This window comes from Protobothrops mucrosquamatus, unplaced genomic scaffold (genome assembly GCF_001527695.2).
Source record: "Protobothrops mucrosquamatus isolate PMUCROS unplaced genomic scaffold, P.Mucros_1.0 scaffold1826, whole genome shotgun sequence".
NCBI lineage: Eukaryota > Metazoa > Chordata > Lepidosauria > Squamata > Viperidae > Protobothrops > Protobothrops mucrosquamatus.
The window spans coordinates 415,532-429,393 of NW_015387960.1; the positions used below are offsets into that span (position 1 = coordinate 415,532).

Here is a 13,862-nt window from a genome sequence, read left to right on the forward strand (position 1 = left end):
ATTGGCAATTATTATGGGATAGGAATAGGAGGCTAACGTTAGCCACCACCTATAAAGAAAATCTATATAAGATGTTCTACAGGTGGCATCTTCCCCTCATAAAATTAGCAAAAATGGACAAAAAAAACTCATCGATATGTTGGAAATGTAGAAAATCACCAGGGACCTATTACCACATGTAGTGGGAATGCCCAAAAGCTCAAGAATTTTGGCATTTGATAAAAAAAATGGTTGGAAGAGATATTATCACAAAAAATCGAATTAAAACCAAAAAATTTTTTTATTAGGGATTAGCAAGGAGAAATCCAGCAAAGGATCTTTATATTTAGTACTGCATATTCTAACTGCAGCGAGACTAGCCTATGCTCAGAAATGGAAGAGAAAAGAAAAGAAGTAATAAATAAAATAAAAGAAGTAATAAATAAAATCCTATCCTGCTCGGAAATGGATAGGTTAACATTAGAGCTTAAAAATAAAACCGAAACAGACTATTTCGAAATTTGGAATGGAGTGTATAAATGGCTAGAGTCAAGGAGGAATGCTGGGACGAATGTTGATTGATAAGTTGATAGTTTAGAAATCTTTATACTAGTATTCTTTATACGATAAAATTGATAGTTATTTAACTATAATGTATATGATTGAAAGAACGCTTACTAGAAAGTTCACAGATCCTATATGCATATTCTGTTATAATGTAAAGACATTTTTTTTCATAAGTTAATACTAATAGTATTGTTTAAACCAGGGAAGTTGTATTATGTCCACTGTGTCTCTTTTGTTTTTAACTGTATATTCAATAAAATTTAAAAAATTTAAAAAGTAAGGCTTTTCCTATTTTTCTCCTGTTGTTATCTAGTGAAATGGCTCTTCTTTGTGCTACTTGTATACCGATACAGATAAGGAAATCATGAGGAGTTCCATATACTGGAGATGACTTAATTCCAGTCTCTCTGTATGTTCTGATTGTCTAGTTGAGCAGTTGAACCTTAGATATGGATGGAAATGTTTTACCTGACATAATATGCCCGAATCACTCTGCCTTTTCCCATTTGATTTAGCTAGGCTCAACATTATTTAAATTCTTTACTACATATCGATTGATCCCTGTTCCTGCATTTTAAGAGATAATTGTTTCCAGGGAATTCAGTGATAATTGAAATAGGTGGAACTATATGGTTTCATTCACTTCATAGTTTCATTCATTTAAACTTGCATCTGTACAAAATGTGTACTTTGAATTTCAATCATTATAGCTTTCTTTCCTTTAAAAAGCTTCAGCAGAAGTCACATGGACCCCAAACACATGGGACCAAATCCATTTTGTTTATGCCCGTTTTCTGGGTCATGAAAATCTATGCTTGGAATATTTTTGTCAGCTTTTTTTGGATGCTATACATTTTATGAAACAAAGTTATTGTGCACTACAACTCTCAACTTGCTGCTGAATAATCACGTAATCTTGATTCCTCTCCTTGTGTTGGCCAAACACTGCCGACATAACTGGTCCTATGGACCTCATGTTGACGGTACCCTGGTTTGTTTGTTTTCTGGCTAGGGCTTTCCACACTAATCTCTCAGATCATGGGAAGCCAGGGCTAGCATATTTAACAGCTGGTAGCCACTCTCTGCCTCTCTCTGCCATGGGCCTCTTTGGCAAATCACCTACTGAAGTAGCCTCAAGGGTAGGCTCTTCCAGTTGGATCCTTCAGTGGGTCTCTACTGCAGCAGCCTTTTGATGAGCTACACGTTCCTTACAAGGATTTTGCAAGTTCTTTCCAGTGGCCTCACCTAACAGTAACAGGACTCTTCCTGGGTTTCACTGCTGAACTGCTTCTGGCCTCCATGCTCGGTCTCTTGATGAGGTTCTTCAACAGCTTGCTGCCACTGAACTGCCCTGGGTCTGCTGCTTCATCTCCATTTAGGTTATTCTGGTCTTCCCACTGCTTTATCAGCACCTGCTCCAGCTGCTATAGCTTCAAGAAAGGCTTTAGCTGGCCAGTCTTTCCCTTCGGGTCTTAGCTGCTTGGCTTCTAGCACTGCGGCTCAAAGAAAAACCCTTTCTGGCTCTCTTGATAAGAAAGTTCCATGTGTCACTCCAGCCAGCTCCAAACTCCCAAGAAATAGTCCCCAGACCCTCTCTCACATCTCTCCTCCGCTGCACAGCCCTCCTCCACCCAGCTGGGCTATAAATTCTTGCTTTTATCTACATAGCTCCATCAGTGTACTAATTTAAAAGCAACAGGGAAGAGAGGGGCTGCAAGGCATTTCTTTCCACTGCTGAGCCAGACCCTGCCTTTGACGGACAAGTGCAGCAAGCATGCCATGTCAAAACTGGAATTATTTACTAGTTCAGATCCTAATAGCTACACGTCCCTACTGCATAGGTAGGCTACATTTACATCTAGGTGTGTGTGTGTTGTGTGTGTCTGTGTGTGTCTGTGTGTGTCTGTACGCAGAGACAGACACACAATTTTATAAGGTTTGAGCATTTATATTCAAATAAACCAAATGCTCTGAGAATCAAAAAAGTGTCCTTACTGTATTGACATGTTGGAAACAATGTTTGGCAATAAGTGTCATGGTTCCAACAGATGAAATTCTTCAAAAGCATTTCAAGGCATTGTTTACCTTAAAGAATCTTTATTTTGAGTAGCATAACTTCGGCACTGCATAATTGAAGCCAAAAACTGAATTCCCCTCCCCTGAGCACATAATATCAAAGCATAATTCCCTCCTTCAATTAACAGTCATAAATCACATTCCCCAATTAGCTTGAAGCAGCTGGCCTCCTCTCCAGTTCTCCAGCCCACCAATTCGTTATCAGCTCTAGTTACAATAACTTTGCTTCTCACTTAGGTCTAGTGTTATTATGTCTAGCTGGACTCTCTTCACATCCCCCTCCCAGCATCTTCTAACTCTAAAAGCAAAAGGTAAAAGATGGCTACATTTCCCTTTGTTGTCAATGCAAAAACATCTGATGTTAGCAGCGTTGACAATAGGCAATAAAATAATATGCATTTGGACTTTTTTTTTTAATAAAAGGCACCTGAAAAGCAAATGTCATTCCACTTTGGAAAATATTGGCCCTGGAAGTATTTTCAATGCATTCCTTAAACTGTTGAGGCAGCACTCAAAGATCCTTTAAAAATTTTAAAATTAAGGTGTTGATGAGAATCTTCAGGATATTATGTTTTGTATTAGTTATAAGAACCGTGGTGGTGCAGTGGTTAGAATGCAATATTACAGGCTAACTCTGTATTCCACTGCCAGAAGTTCGATCCTGACTGGCTCAAGGTTGACTCAGCCTTCCATCCTTCCGAGGTCAGTAAAATGAGGACCCAGATTGTTGAGGGCAATTATGCTGACTCTGGAAACCGCTTAGAGAGGGCTGTAAAGCACTGTGAAGCGGTATATAAGTCTAAGTGCTATTGCTATAGCTATTGTTTATTATACCTATAGGTCCCCAGGTGGCTTACAAGTTAAAAACATACATTTAGAATTAAGATCAAAATATCTCTGAGTCTAGGGGTGTTTTTCAGCACCAAACCTAGGATAACCTACCTTGCCTGATTTTTTTTAATTAATATCACCTTGTAACAAGTCAGAAGCTCTAGCCAATGTCATGAAAGTCATCCAATGATCTATTGTTAAATTTCAGCCCTCTTTTTTTTCCACTTTTGAGTTTATGCATAAATTAGAAGATCTTGAGTATCTTGTGTTCAGGGAATATGAATAGGAAAAAAATGTTGCCTGTTCTTTCTAATGTTCCATTGCTCCATCATTTTTGTAAGTTTTAGATAATCCAGCAAGATTTGGTCAGTAGTCCACTGAAGAATAATGGTGGTATTCGACCCACCCTAACTGATAGCAGTAAAGTGGCATGTCACCATTTATTGAATTAACTTAAATTCTAGAATTGGCAAAAGCAGCCAGTTTTCTTTCCTGATTAGTTCAGAAGCAGATACAGGACTTCTGGTTTCCTTGCCTGCATAATAGTATCTGGGTCCTCCCAGTTCTTTTGAGAATTCTTAAAGGATAGGAGTCTTCCTCATAATGATATCTACCAGATGATGGCTCCTGCATTAACTCTGGTTAAATGACATTTAATGCCACACAATACTCCTTTGCTAAGCGTGTAGCCAAAACTGCAAAAGAGGTCACTGATAGAAGGCTCAGGAAAATCCCATGGCTCAGTGAAGTACAAAATAACTTTAGAAATAAGTATTTTCAGGAGTCGTGACAGGGGAACAGAGGGTGAGTGGAAATCAAATGAAATAAAAGGGGTATTTGGGGGGGGGGAGCATACAGTAGTTGCCTGTGACTCTTAACAGGAGCATTTCACACTGTAGGCCCCATTTATATTGGATTTTGTGTATCAAACAAAATCAAATGATTTGGACCTAAAATCAGTCATGGATGGTATAGTGTTTATAATAAAACTTGTATGGAAGGAATTGGCATATCATATTTTGAGATTTGTTTGGGGGAGCGGGTTGGTCAATTGAGGAAGCCTTGTATTCCAACTAATTCAAAGTTTTAAAAAATATATTCTAATACTCATTTGGCAAACTAGATATAAAATCTGACTGTGTCATGTATGACTCTGAAACCAGTTTAGAATAAGTCTGGTTCCATCAAGGGGTTGCCATCCACTACCCTGAAGAAATTAAGAAACATCCTATGAGATGTTACTAATTTTGCCCTATCTCAACATTGTGATTGCATGTTGAAGATTTTATTTTGACTTGGTGAATGCAGTGGTCAGCAGGCTTGATTTGACTCAAGGATGCAACTCAGCTATAAGACAGCTAATCAAATGGTCTAGTGAGTATAGTAGCTTAGTGAATATGGCCTATATTTGAGCTAATTATAAGGGTTGTAAATACATACAAACAAAGCCAATGCTTTGTCACTATAGTACTTGTGTTTGAACATTGCCAGTTCTCTGGCTGACAGAAACGTCCTAGTTTGTTTGTTTTATTTTTCTCTGACAACCACCCATCTGCAGTTTTTAGTTCTTCCAATATGGCTGGCATCTTCTGGTTGTTTAATAACTTGAACCTCGAAATCTTTCATGCCCCCTAGTGGTAGTGAGGGGGAGCAATTTCTTGCAGTGCCATATTTAAAAAAATATTTTATCTTCAGACTCAGGATAAGCTGTTTGTCTTGGACTAATTTAACAACATTACCCTTGCATTTCTTCCTTTCTCCCATTCTTCATTTTATTCCCGACTAGGCCTTTTCCTTTATTTTGAAGTGGATGCTTCATTCATATCCTTTCTATCTTTTTTATCTTCTGACTTTTTCCCTCTCTTGTCCCTATTTTACAGACTTAAAAAAAGTCCGTGACTACCTTGTTCATCTGATGTCCAAAACAAAGCAGTTGTATAGTATATTTCTGTGAACAAGGAGAAATAAGCAGTCTTGGTGGCTCTTTTGCTTTCAAATTTAATGCCACAGTCAAGTAGAAATCCATTTGACTTCATTAGAGACATGAGAAGAACAAGAATGTCCTGCTGCATTGGTAGGGCTGGGCCAGAACTTCGATTCAGGAGAACGTCAAGAAAAACACAAAGGCTGGATTATATATTTTATATTTTATCTGAATATAGGTTTTTCTCTAAAGCGCTAAAAAACTATTATGGGCAAGACTGGTTATTCAGAGCTATACATTCATCAAACGCTGTCTTAGAAACTGAAGTCTTTCACACTGAAGACTGAAAATTAAGATTCTCTGATGTTATGAGATTATTTGGTTTCCAGTCGAGCAGAAAAAACTCAGTTATGCTTCCAGTGTTTCATTTTTCTATATGTGTGCATAGGGGCATATAATTGTAAAATATTTTTAGAACAATCTGTTCAAGTTTTACTAACAAGTAAGGTCCACTGTGGTGTACTTCCTAATAATTATATATTTATCTAAATACATACCGATACCCACTTTTTAAAAAAGTGTGTTCCTGAAAAACATATACATGCATACACAGAAATACATGCCTATCTGTCTGTCTGTCTGTCTGTCTGTCTGTCTATCTGTCTATCTATCTATCTATTCAGCCCAGCCCAGCCCAGCCGTCTGCCCGCCAGCTAGCCAGCCAGCCAGCCAGCCAGCCAGCCAAAATGCTGTTTACAGCTTAAAGCATAAGAATTTACATATTAGCTTTTACTAGTGTCAGAACTAAGGAGAGAGTTAAAATAGCTTGCATGCATTTATAAATGAATCACGCACCAAGTAAATGTATAAGCAAAATGGGGAGGACTCATGCCATTTCCATACTCTTTTCTAAGAACATAATGTACAGATGGGCTAATACGTTTCTAATATGCAATGTGTGCTGAATAAAGAGGTCACTTGCCCAATGTCTTCCCATATTGTACTAAACTACAGGATGCTTGACCATAGTTTATTGAAAAAGCTGTAAATAGAGTCTTATAAATTTATTCTTTCAAATATTGCATTCCTTTGAGAATAACAGCTCGATCCAAAATTGAAAAGACTGTAAGCTTTTTCTCTGCTACTTTTTATGCCAATTTCTTGCCATTCGGAGTCATGTAAAAAAGAAAATGGCACTGAGAATGTGGAAGCTCTTAGCTTCTTAACTTTTTTTTCCAGTATTTGTAGAAAGGTCACATGTTTTTAAATATTAATCACCATATTAATGCACATCTAAATTTTTTTGCAAATCCTCATTTTAAGATCAAGGAACTTGGTGAAAATTACAGTAAAATTCTCAGGTGATCCTTCAGAAGTTGATGAATTTTAATTGCTACCCTCCTCCTCTCTGGCCAGGGCCAACTGGAACTGCCGGGAGCCATAATTCAGCAATATCTGGCAAGCCTGAGAGCCCACCTCTGATGTAATGTAAACAAAACATAGAATAAATCACCTGGTGAGAGAGTTTTCTTCCTTGCAAACAAAATTCTAGTTTGCCATGCAGCACATCAAAGTACAGTATATATTACCAGATTTTCAGTATTTACTGTTATGCTTTCATACTACGTAAGAGCACTCAAGCTGCAATGCAAGGCAGTTAGTTACTCTTCGTTTTATAACAAAAAAACAGTGCCTTCATTTTCACAAAATCCTAAAAAAAAATCATATATGAAAAAGAATGATCTAATAAAATAAGTGAAAGAAATGATAATTTCACAAGAACATATTGAGTACCCTCAGTTCTTTCTAATTTTATGTATTTATCATTAGTATTCTCCATCAGATTCGAAGCATGTTCCCCTGAAAACCCTGTGAACATTTCAAAATTGGAATCACTTTCACTCACTTTTTAAAGATTTTAAAAGTGGCGTTCATTTACCCTAATCAGAATAAAAGTCAAGGAAAATTTGCCTTGTAAAATGGCTTTCGAAAATGCTTTCTGACATTAAGTGGAAAATAGAGAAAAATCCCTGGTAGTCTCTTTTAATTTGCTAATAATACTTGGCTGAACTTTTTGTTTATATGTTCCCAGATGCTTGGGGGATTTTTCTTTCTTTCTTTCTTTTTTTTCACTCCAGTGATGATTCCAGATCAGTTTCTGCCTTCCATTTGAAACAAAAATATTTCTCTTCCCTTCATCCAACCTGATATTCTGTGTCTTTTATTTCATCAAAACTTGTTAAACAGTTAATGAATACTAATATAGCAATGCTTAAAAATGTGTGAACCCTCCTGAATGTTTAATATTTCTGCATAAATGTGGCCTAAAATGTCCTCTCTTCTCCACATAAGCCTTCAAACTATATAAAGAGAAACCAGTTAAACAAATGAATCCAAAGCATTATATTCGTTCATTTATTTATTGAGAAAAATGATTCAAAGCTACATATTTTTGTGTCAGAAAAGTATGTGAATTTCTAAGATTCTCAGTTCATTTGAAGGAGAAATTGGAGTCAGGTGTTTCCATCAATGGGATGATAATTAGGTCTGAATGTGAGATGTCCTGTTTAATTTCAAAAATAGAATTCTGGGTATTCGCTATCGAAGTCTGATCTTCACAACACAGATAGGTGGAAGGGTTTCACGGCTAGAATATAGGAGATTTCTGAAGACCTCTGAAAACAGTTGTTGATGCTAGAAAAGTTTACAAAACTTTTTCCAAAGAATTTGGACTCCCACCATTGGCCGGCAGATCATGTACAAATGGAAACAATTCAGTACCATTATTATCCTCCCCAGGAATGGTCAGCTAATCAAGGTCACACCAAGAGCAAGGCGTGTAATACTTTGAGAATTCTCAAAAGAACCCCAGACTAATATCTAAGGAACTAACATCTTTCTTGTATTGACAAATGTCAGTATTCATGATACCAGGTGAACACTGAACAAAAATGATATGCTTGTTAGGGTTTCAAGGAGAAAGCCACTATTCCTCAAAAAAAAACACAAAAAAAACCCATTGCTGCCTGTCGGTTTGCAAAAAACCACATGGATAAACCAGAAGGCTATTCGAAGAGTCTTTTATGGACAGATGAAATAGATGTTTTTGGCTTGAATGAAAAGCGTCGTGTTTGGTGAAAGTCAGACAGTGCTTTCTTTTCTTTTTTTTTTAATAAATTTTTATTAATTTTTCAATAAAAAACATAAATCTTTTATCACAATATCAACCAAACAAAAAAAAATTAAGCTAAACAGTACATTCACGGACGTGTCCGGTGTCCCCCTCCTGCACCACCCTCTTCCACTTACCACACCTTCCTCCTCCCAACCTCTACCACTCCTCCTTCCTCCCTCTTTCCTACTTCCCTTCCTCAATCAACCATCCCCAGACAGTGCTTTCTAGCATAAGAATGTTACGCCATCTGTGAAACATGGTGGTGGCAGTATCATAGTTTGAGCCTGCTTTGCTACCTCTGGACTAGGATGGCTTGTCATTTTTTTTTTTTAAGTTTTTTATTAATAAGACAATTAAAACAAAAAAGGACATGACATGACGTTCCAGTATATATAATCCTAACAATTCGTTCCTTATCATACTTAAAGTTCTATATATACATCTCTCTCTCTATATATATATATATATTCCCCTGTATAATACAATATTATACAATCTCGAGCTTGTTTCTCTGTATATTAACATATAATTTTATATACCACAGACTTAAACTTTAACTCAAAACCCGAACAGTTCTTCTTGACTCGTATCAGCAGTAAAATTTGTCCCAGATTCCAAAATAGTCCGTTTCTGTCTTGTCCTTTAGTTCCATAGTTAGTCTGTCCATGTCCGCACACAATAAAATTTTATGTAGAATCTCTTCTTCAGTAGGGATTTCTTTGTTTCTCCAATTTTGTGCGTAGGTCAGTCTGGCGGCCGTGGAAATGTGTAGCATTAGGTAAAGTGTCCCTTTATCATATTTTTGTATGGTAATACCTAGTAGGAAGAGTTCTGGTTTTAGTTCTACCTCTGTTGTTAATATTTCTTCTAACCATTTTTTAACCTTGTTCCAAAAAACACGGGCTTTCGGGCACTCCCACCACATATGATAATATGTCCCTCTTGCCAAATTACATTTCCAACATGTAGGGGAAATGTTAGGGGCCATTTTAGCTAGTCTTGTGTGCGGGTAGTGGATGGCTTGTCATTCTTGATGGAACAATGAATTCTGAATTGTAGCAGCAAATTCTACAGGAAAATGTCGATATCTATTCATGAACTGAAGCTCAAGAAAAAGTGTGTCATGCAATAAGTCAGCGACCCAAAATAGACAAGCAATAGGACCAAAGAATGGTTGAAATAGAAAAAAGTTAGAAACAGAAGAAAGTTAACATTTTGGAATGGTCAGCTCTTAAGTCCTGACCTTAATCCTGTACAAATGTTGTGGAAGGACATGAAGTAAACAGTTCCCACAAGGAAGCTCACCAATAACCTTGAGTTGAAGCTGTTGCATAAGGACAAACAAGCTAAAATTTATCCAAAGTGACATGCAGAACTGATCAACGTTATTAGAAACATTTAATCACAGTTCTTACTGCCCAAGCAGGGCACACCAGTTACTGAAAGCAAAGCTCCAAAGCAACTTTTGCCACACAAAATATTTAGCTTTGGATCATTTTCCTCAATAAATACCGGTAAATAAACAACTCTGATAACTAATTTGTTTCATTGGGTTCTCTTTATCTACCTTTAAGATTTGTGTGGAGAACAGATCATATTTTAGGTCATAGTTATGCAGAAATATTGAACATTCAAAAGGGTTTCACAATTTTTAAAGCATCTTCCCAAATGAGGATTCTCCAAACTCTTGACCCTTTAAAACAGATGGTTGTTTACTTCAATCAGGAAGCATCTACTGAGACCTTGGGGCCACTTATATATCTCAGAAACTTTGAATATGTCTCCTATCGCCCCTTCAAGATTAAATTGGAATGCAATGTAAATTAAATCCAATTTAGTTTTTATGTTAGCTCCATCTAAATCAAATTAAATCAAAGCAAGTCTTTATTATGGTCATAGACCGGAACAACTCCATCTATCTTTTCACTTATAGTCCCCAGCCTACCATTCAAATATGACTTTTTGCCTAGAAGAAAATCCAGAAAAATCTGATCTAAATAGGCATGTTTAACATCTTTTCCTAATTTGGGTTTTGTTCCATTGCTTAACCTCACTGAGCATTTTTCAAGAGACACTGGTGTAAGAATTGTGAATATAAATCAGAACTGTGATAACCCAGTCTAACAATGGTCTCTTGACTGAACACCGGATAGTATTAATGAATATGACCATCAATTTTCTTCAAATGAGATCTAGACATTGGACCTCTATCATCAAGAGCTTTTCTCCTCCTCAGCATTTGGTGATTTGACACACAGAGGGAAATCAATTTCATTCAGCAGTCCAAGTCTGAACTTAGTAGGGACAGATAAGATATTAAGAATAAAAATCAACTTTGAGATGACTGGCTTTTTTGCAAAGCCACAATGGTTAGAATGAGTCAGGTCCTCTTTTGTACTGAGTGAATTTAGGCTGTCCCAAATCTGTTGCATAAAGTTATTGCTGTGACATTAAAATGGAGTTAGGTATTACCTTTAGTTATATGGTATATAAACGTAATTTAAAGGTGTTCATTTCAGGTTCAACTTGGTGATATCATAAATAAATATTTTTTTTAAAAAAAACCTTTAAAATACTTTTTCAGCTTTATTCTGCTAACTTATACATGACAACACATTCATGTTCTTGCTGTTCAGAATAATAACAAAAGAAGAGGATTACCTAATGTCTTCTTAGGTTAAAGGTGTGCCAGAAGTAACATGGGAATATTTTGAACTTTCTGAGTTACATTGCTGCATTTTGTGCTTATAGGGTTGCATGGGAACCAATGGGAGATGGGAAAAAGTTGATTTCGCTGGCTGATAATCACCTCCTTCTATGGGATTTGCAACAAAGTTCAACCAAGGCTGTGGTAAGGAGTGTATCCCGTTGACATGGAGCATAATATTTGACGTATTTGCCTATCTGAATGTTTTTGCTATAAAATAGATTGCTAACACTTTTAGGCATTATAAGCATTGCCGTGTGTGAGTTCAGGTCTGTCAGAAGAGTGATAAATAGTTTCAAAAATTGGTTTTTATTGTTGAAAAGCTGCACCTTGTTCCTAACAGCAATGGAACAATCATGGATGCAAAGGGTTTTTTTGTGAGTAGAAGCCTTTCACACTGCTTGTTGGTCATCCAGAAAGCTTTCTTAGCTCCTTTCTAGTAATTGCCAGTATTACATGAGCTTCTTCCATTAGTTACTCCCTGTCTCCCTTGCCAACTGTTGGCCAATTCCCTTTCTAGGGTAAAATCTGTTTGCAGGCAGTGATCAACATTCTTGTCTGATTGAAATGTCAGAATGTTATAGACATGCTTGCCGTTTCCTGTCCTTCCTCCCGATCCCTCAGGCTCCTTTGCCTTGCCTTGGTTTAAGGTTCTTTGAATGTTAATTAGGCTTTTGCTGTCCCAGGCAGGTTCTTTTCCTCATAATCTCAAAGTTACCATATTTCTCCTTAATTCCAATCTGTATCAAATATAAGTATTACCTTTGGGATGTTCTTCAGTATGTCATAAGCCATAGTGCTTAATAGAAAGAGAATTTTTCACTGAACCTCAAGCTCTTTGGCTTTGACATGTACTCTGCTTGAATTCAGTAACAGAAATTGATCACTGGCACATGCTTTCATTAGCTGCGCAGTTCCTCCAAATTAAAAGATTCAAATTAACTCATTGTTCACTTCATTTACAGTTGCCTGGGCAATTTCTCTGTAAATGAAGACTGCGTGTATTATGCACCAAAGGGAGAAAAAAGAGAGAAAGGGTTTGCTCCAGCTTTGGTGCCCTGGAAAGCTGGCTTCTGTGCTTAACTGATTATGCAAATTAAGATTATTTCCATACATTTGGCTGTTTTGCATAATTGATGGTTTGCTAATTATGAAGATGGATAATAAAGTCTGTAGATAGGCTCTCTATGTTTTGAGATTCTGTTATGCTCCTCCTATCTCCAGGTATAAAGTATCACCCAAGGGTTGTTCATTGACACAGACACAAACATTTTTAAAGGAAATTATAAAACTGTGACTGATGTTCAGGATGTAGAATAATAGTTTGGATCCTAACATCCATGACCAAGATCCCCTCACACAATGAATTTCCTAAAGCTGTGTTTCCACTGTGTCTCATTACAAATCTTTCGTGAAGGTTAAGGAACCTTTATAACAATTTGAACTTTGCTGCAGCAAGGAATGGTGAAATGAGCAAAAGTGAAGAGAAAATCAGTGAAAAATCAAATTTCTTTCCTTGCACAAAATGAAGTAATTCCTGATTCTATCCAGCAGTGTTCAGTCCAACACCAAATGTTGGATTTTCAGTGGAATTTCACTGTGCTTTATACACGTAAAGCATTACAACCTGAATATTTAAACTTCAGGCACCTCAGTATTTTGATTTTAAAAATATGTTGATTGAATTTTGAATTGAATTTTTGCTTTGTTGTATATATACAGTAAGCTGTTAGGGTCCACTGAGCCATATTGTACCAGTCCAACATTTGTTCTGCATTATTGTAGATTTTTGTGTCTTGTAGAAGCTGGAGAACATCTTCCTTTCCTGTAGCTCTCATTTTATGATTATACTTTGGTCTTCCTTCTTTATGGATATGAAATCCAGCGTAGGACTGAATATTTGTATAATGATGGGGATGGGGAGATAGAAGAGTTGAGGAAAGAGATTAGGAAATAATGTTTTATTTAAGGTGCCACAAAGCATCATGGTTTGTGATAATATATTAGTCATGTCCAAAGTACAGATAGCCCTCAACTTACAACAGTTCATTTACTGACCGTTCAAAATTATAACGACACTGAAAAAAGTGACTCATGACCATTTTTCACAGTTACAATCTTTGCAGCATCCCCCATGAACATGTGATCAAAATTCAGATGCTTGGCAACTAGTTCATACTTATGACTGTTTGCTGTGTCCCAAGGTCACGTGATCCCCTTTTGCGACCTTCTGAGAAGCAAAGTCAGTGAGTAAGCCAGATTCACTTAACAACCAAACTACTAATATATCAACTGCAGTGATTCACTTAATAACTATGGCTAGGAAAGTCGTAAAATGGAGCAAAACTCACTTAACAACAGAAATTTTGGGCTCAGTTGTGGTTGTAAGTTGAGGACTACTTGTACTACAAACAGAACCTTGCATTCCCTGACCAGTGTTTGCTATGTTTAGGTGTGATAGTCCTAAACTATCAGCTGTGATTGTTCCTGAATGAAAACCTTCCTGAATTTTTGATTTTGTGTGTTTCTTTGAATGTGCCTACTCTAAGTCCTTCTGTCTTTTTCTTTCACTTTCGGGAAAAAATACTGGCTTCAACAAAACA

At 36.8% G+C, this 13,862-nt stretch overlaps 1 protein-coding gene across 1 annotated transcript in view; it reads left to right on the forward strand.

The window, feature by feature from the left end:
* The window catches only part of EIPR1 (EARP complex and GARP complex interacting protein 1), a 70,644-nt gene that overhangs the window by 32,024 nt on the left and 24,758 nt on the right, over nt 1–13,862 (forward strand). Inside the window, exon 5 of the mRNA XM_015823298.1 lies at nt 11,304–11,403. Within this exon, the coding sequence (XP_015678784.1) occupies nt 11,304–11,403 (100 nt within the window). The remainder of the gene's footprint in view (nt 1–11,303; nt 11,404–13,862) is intronic.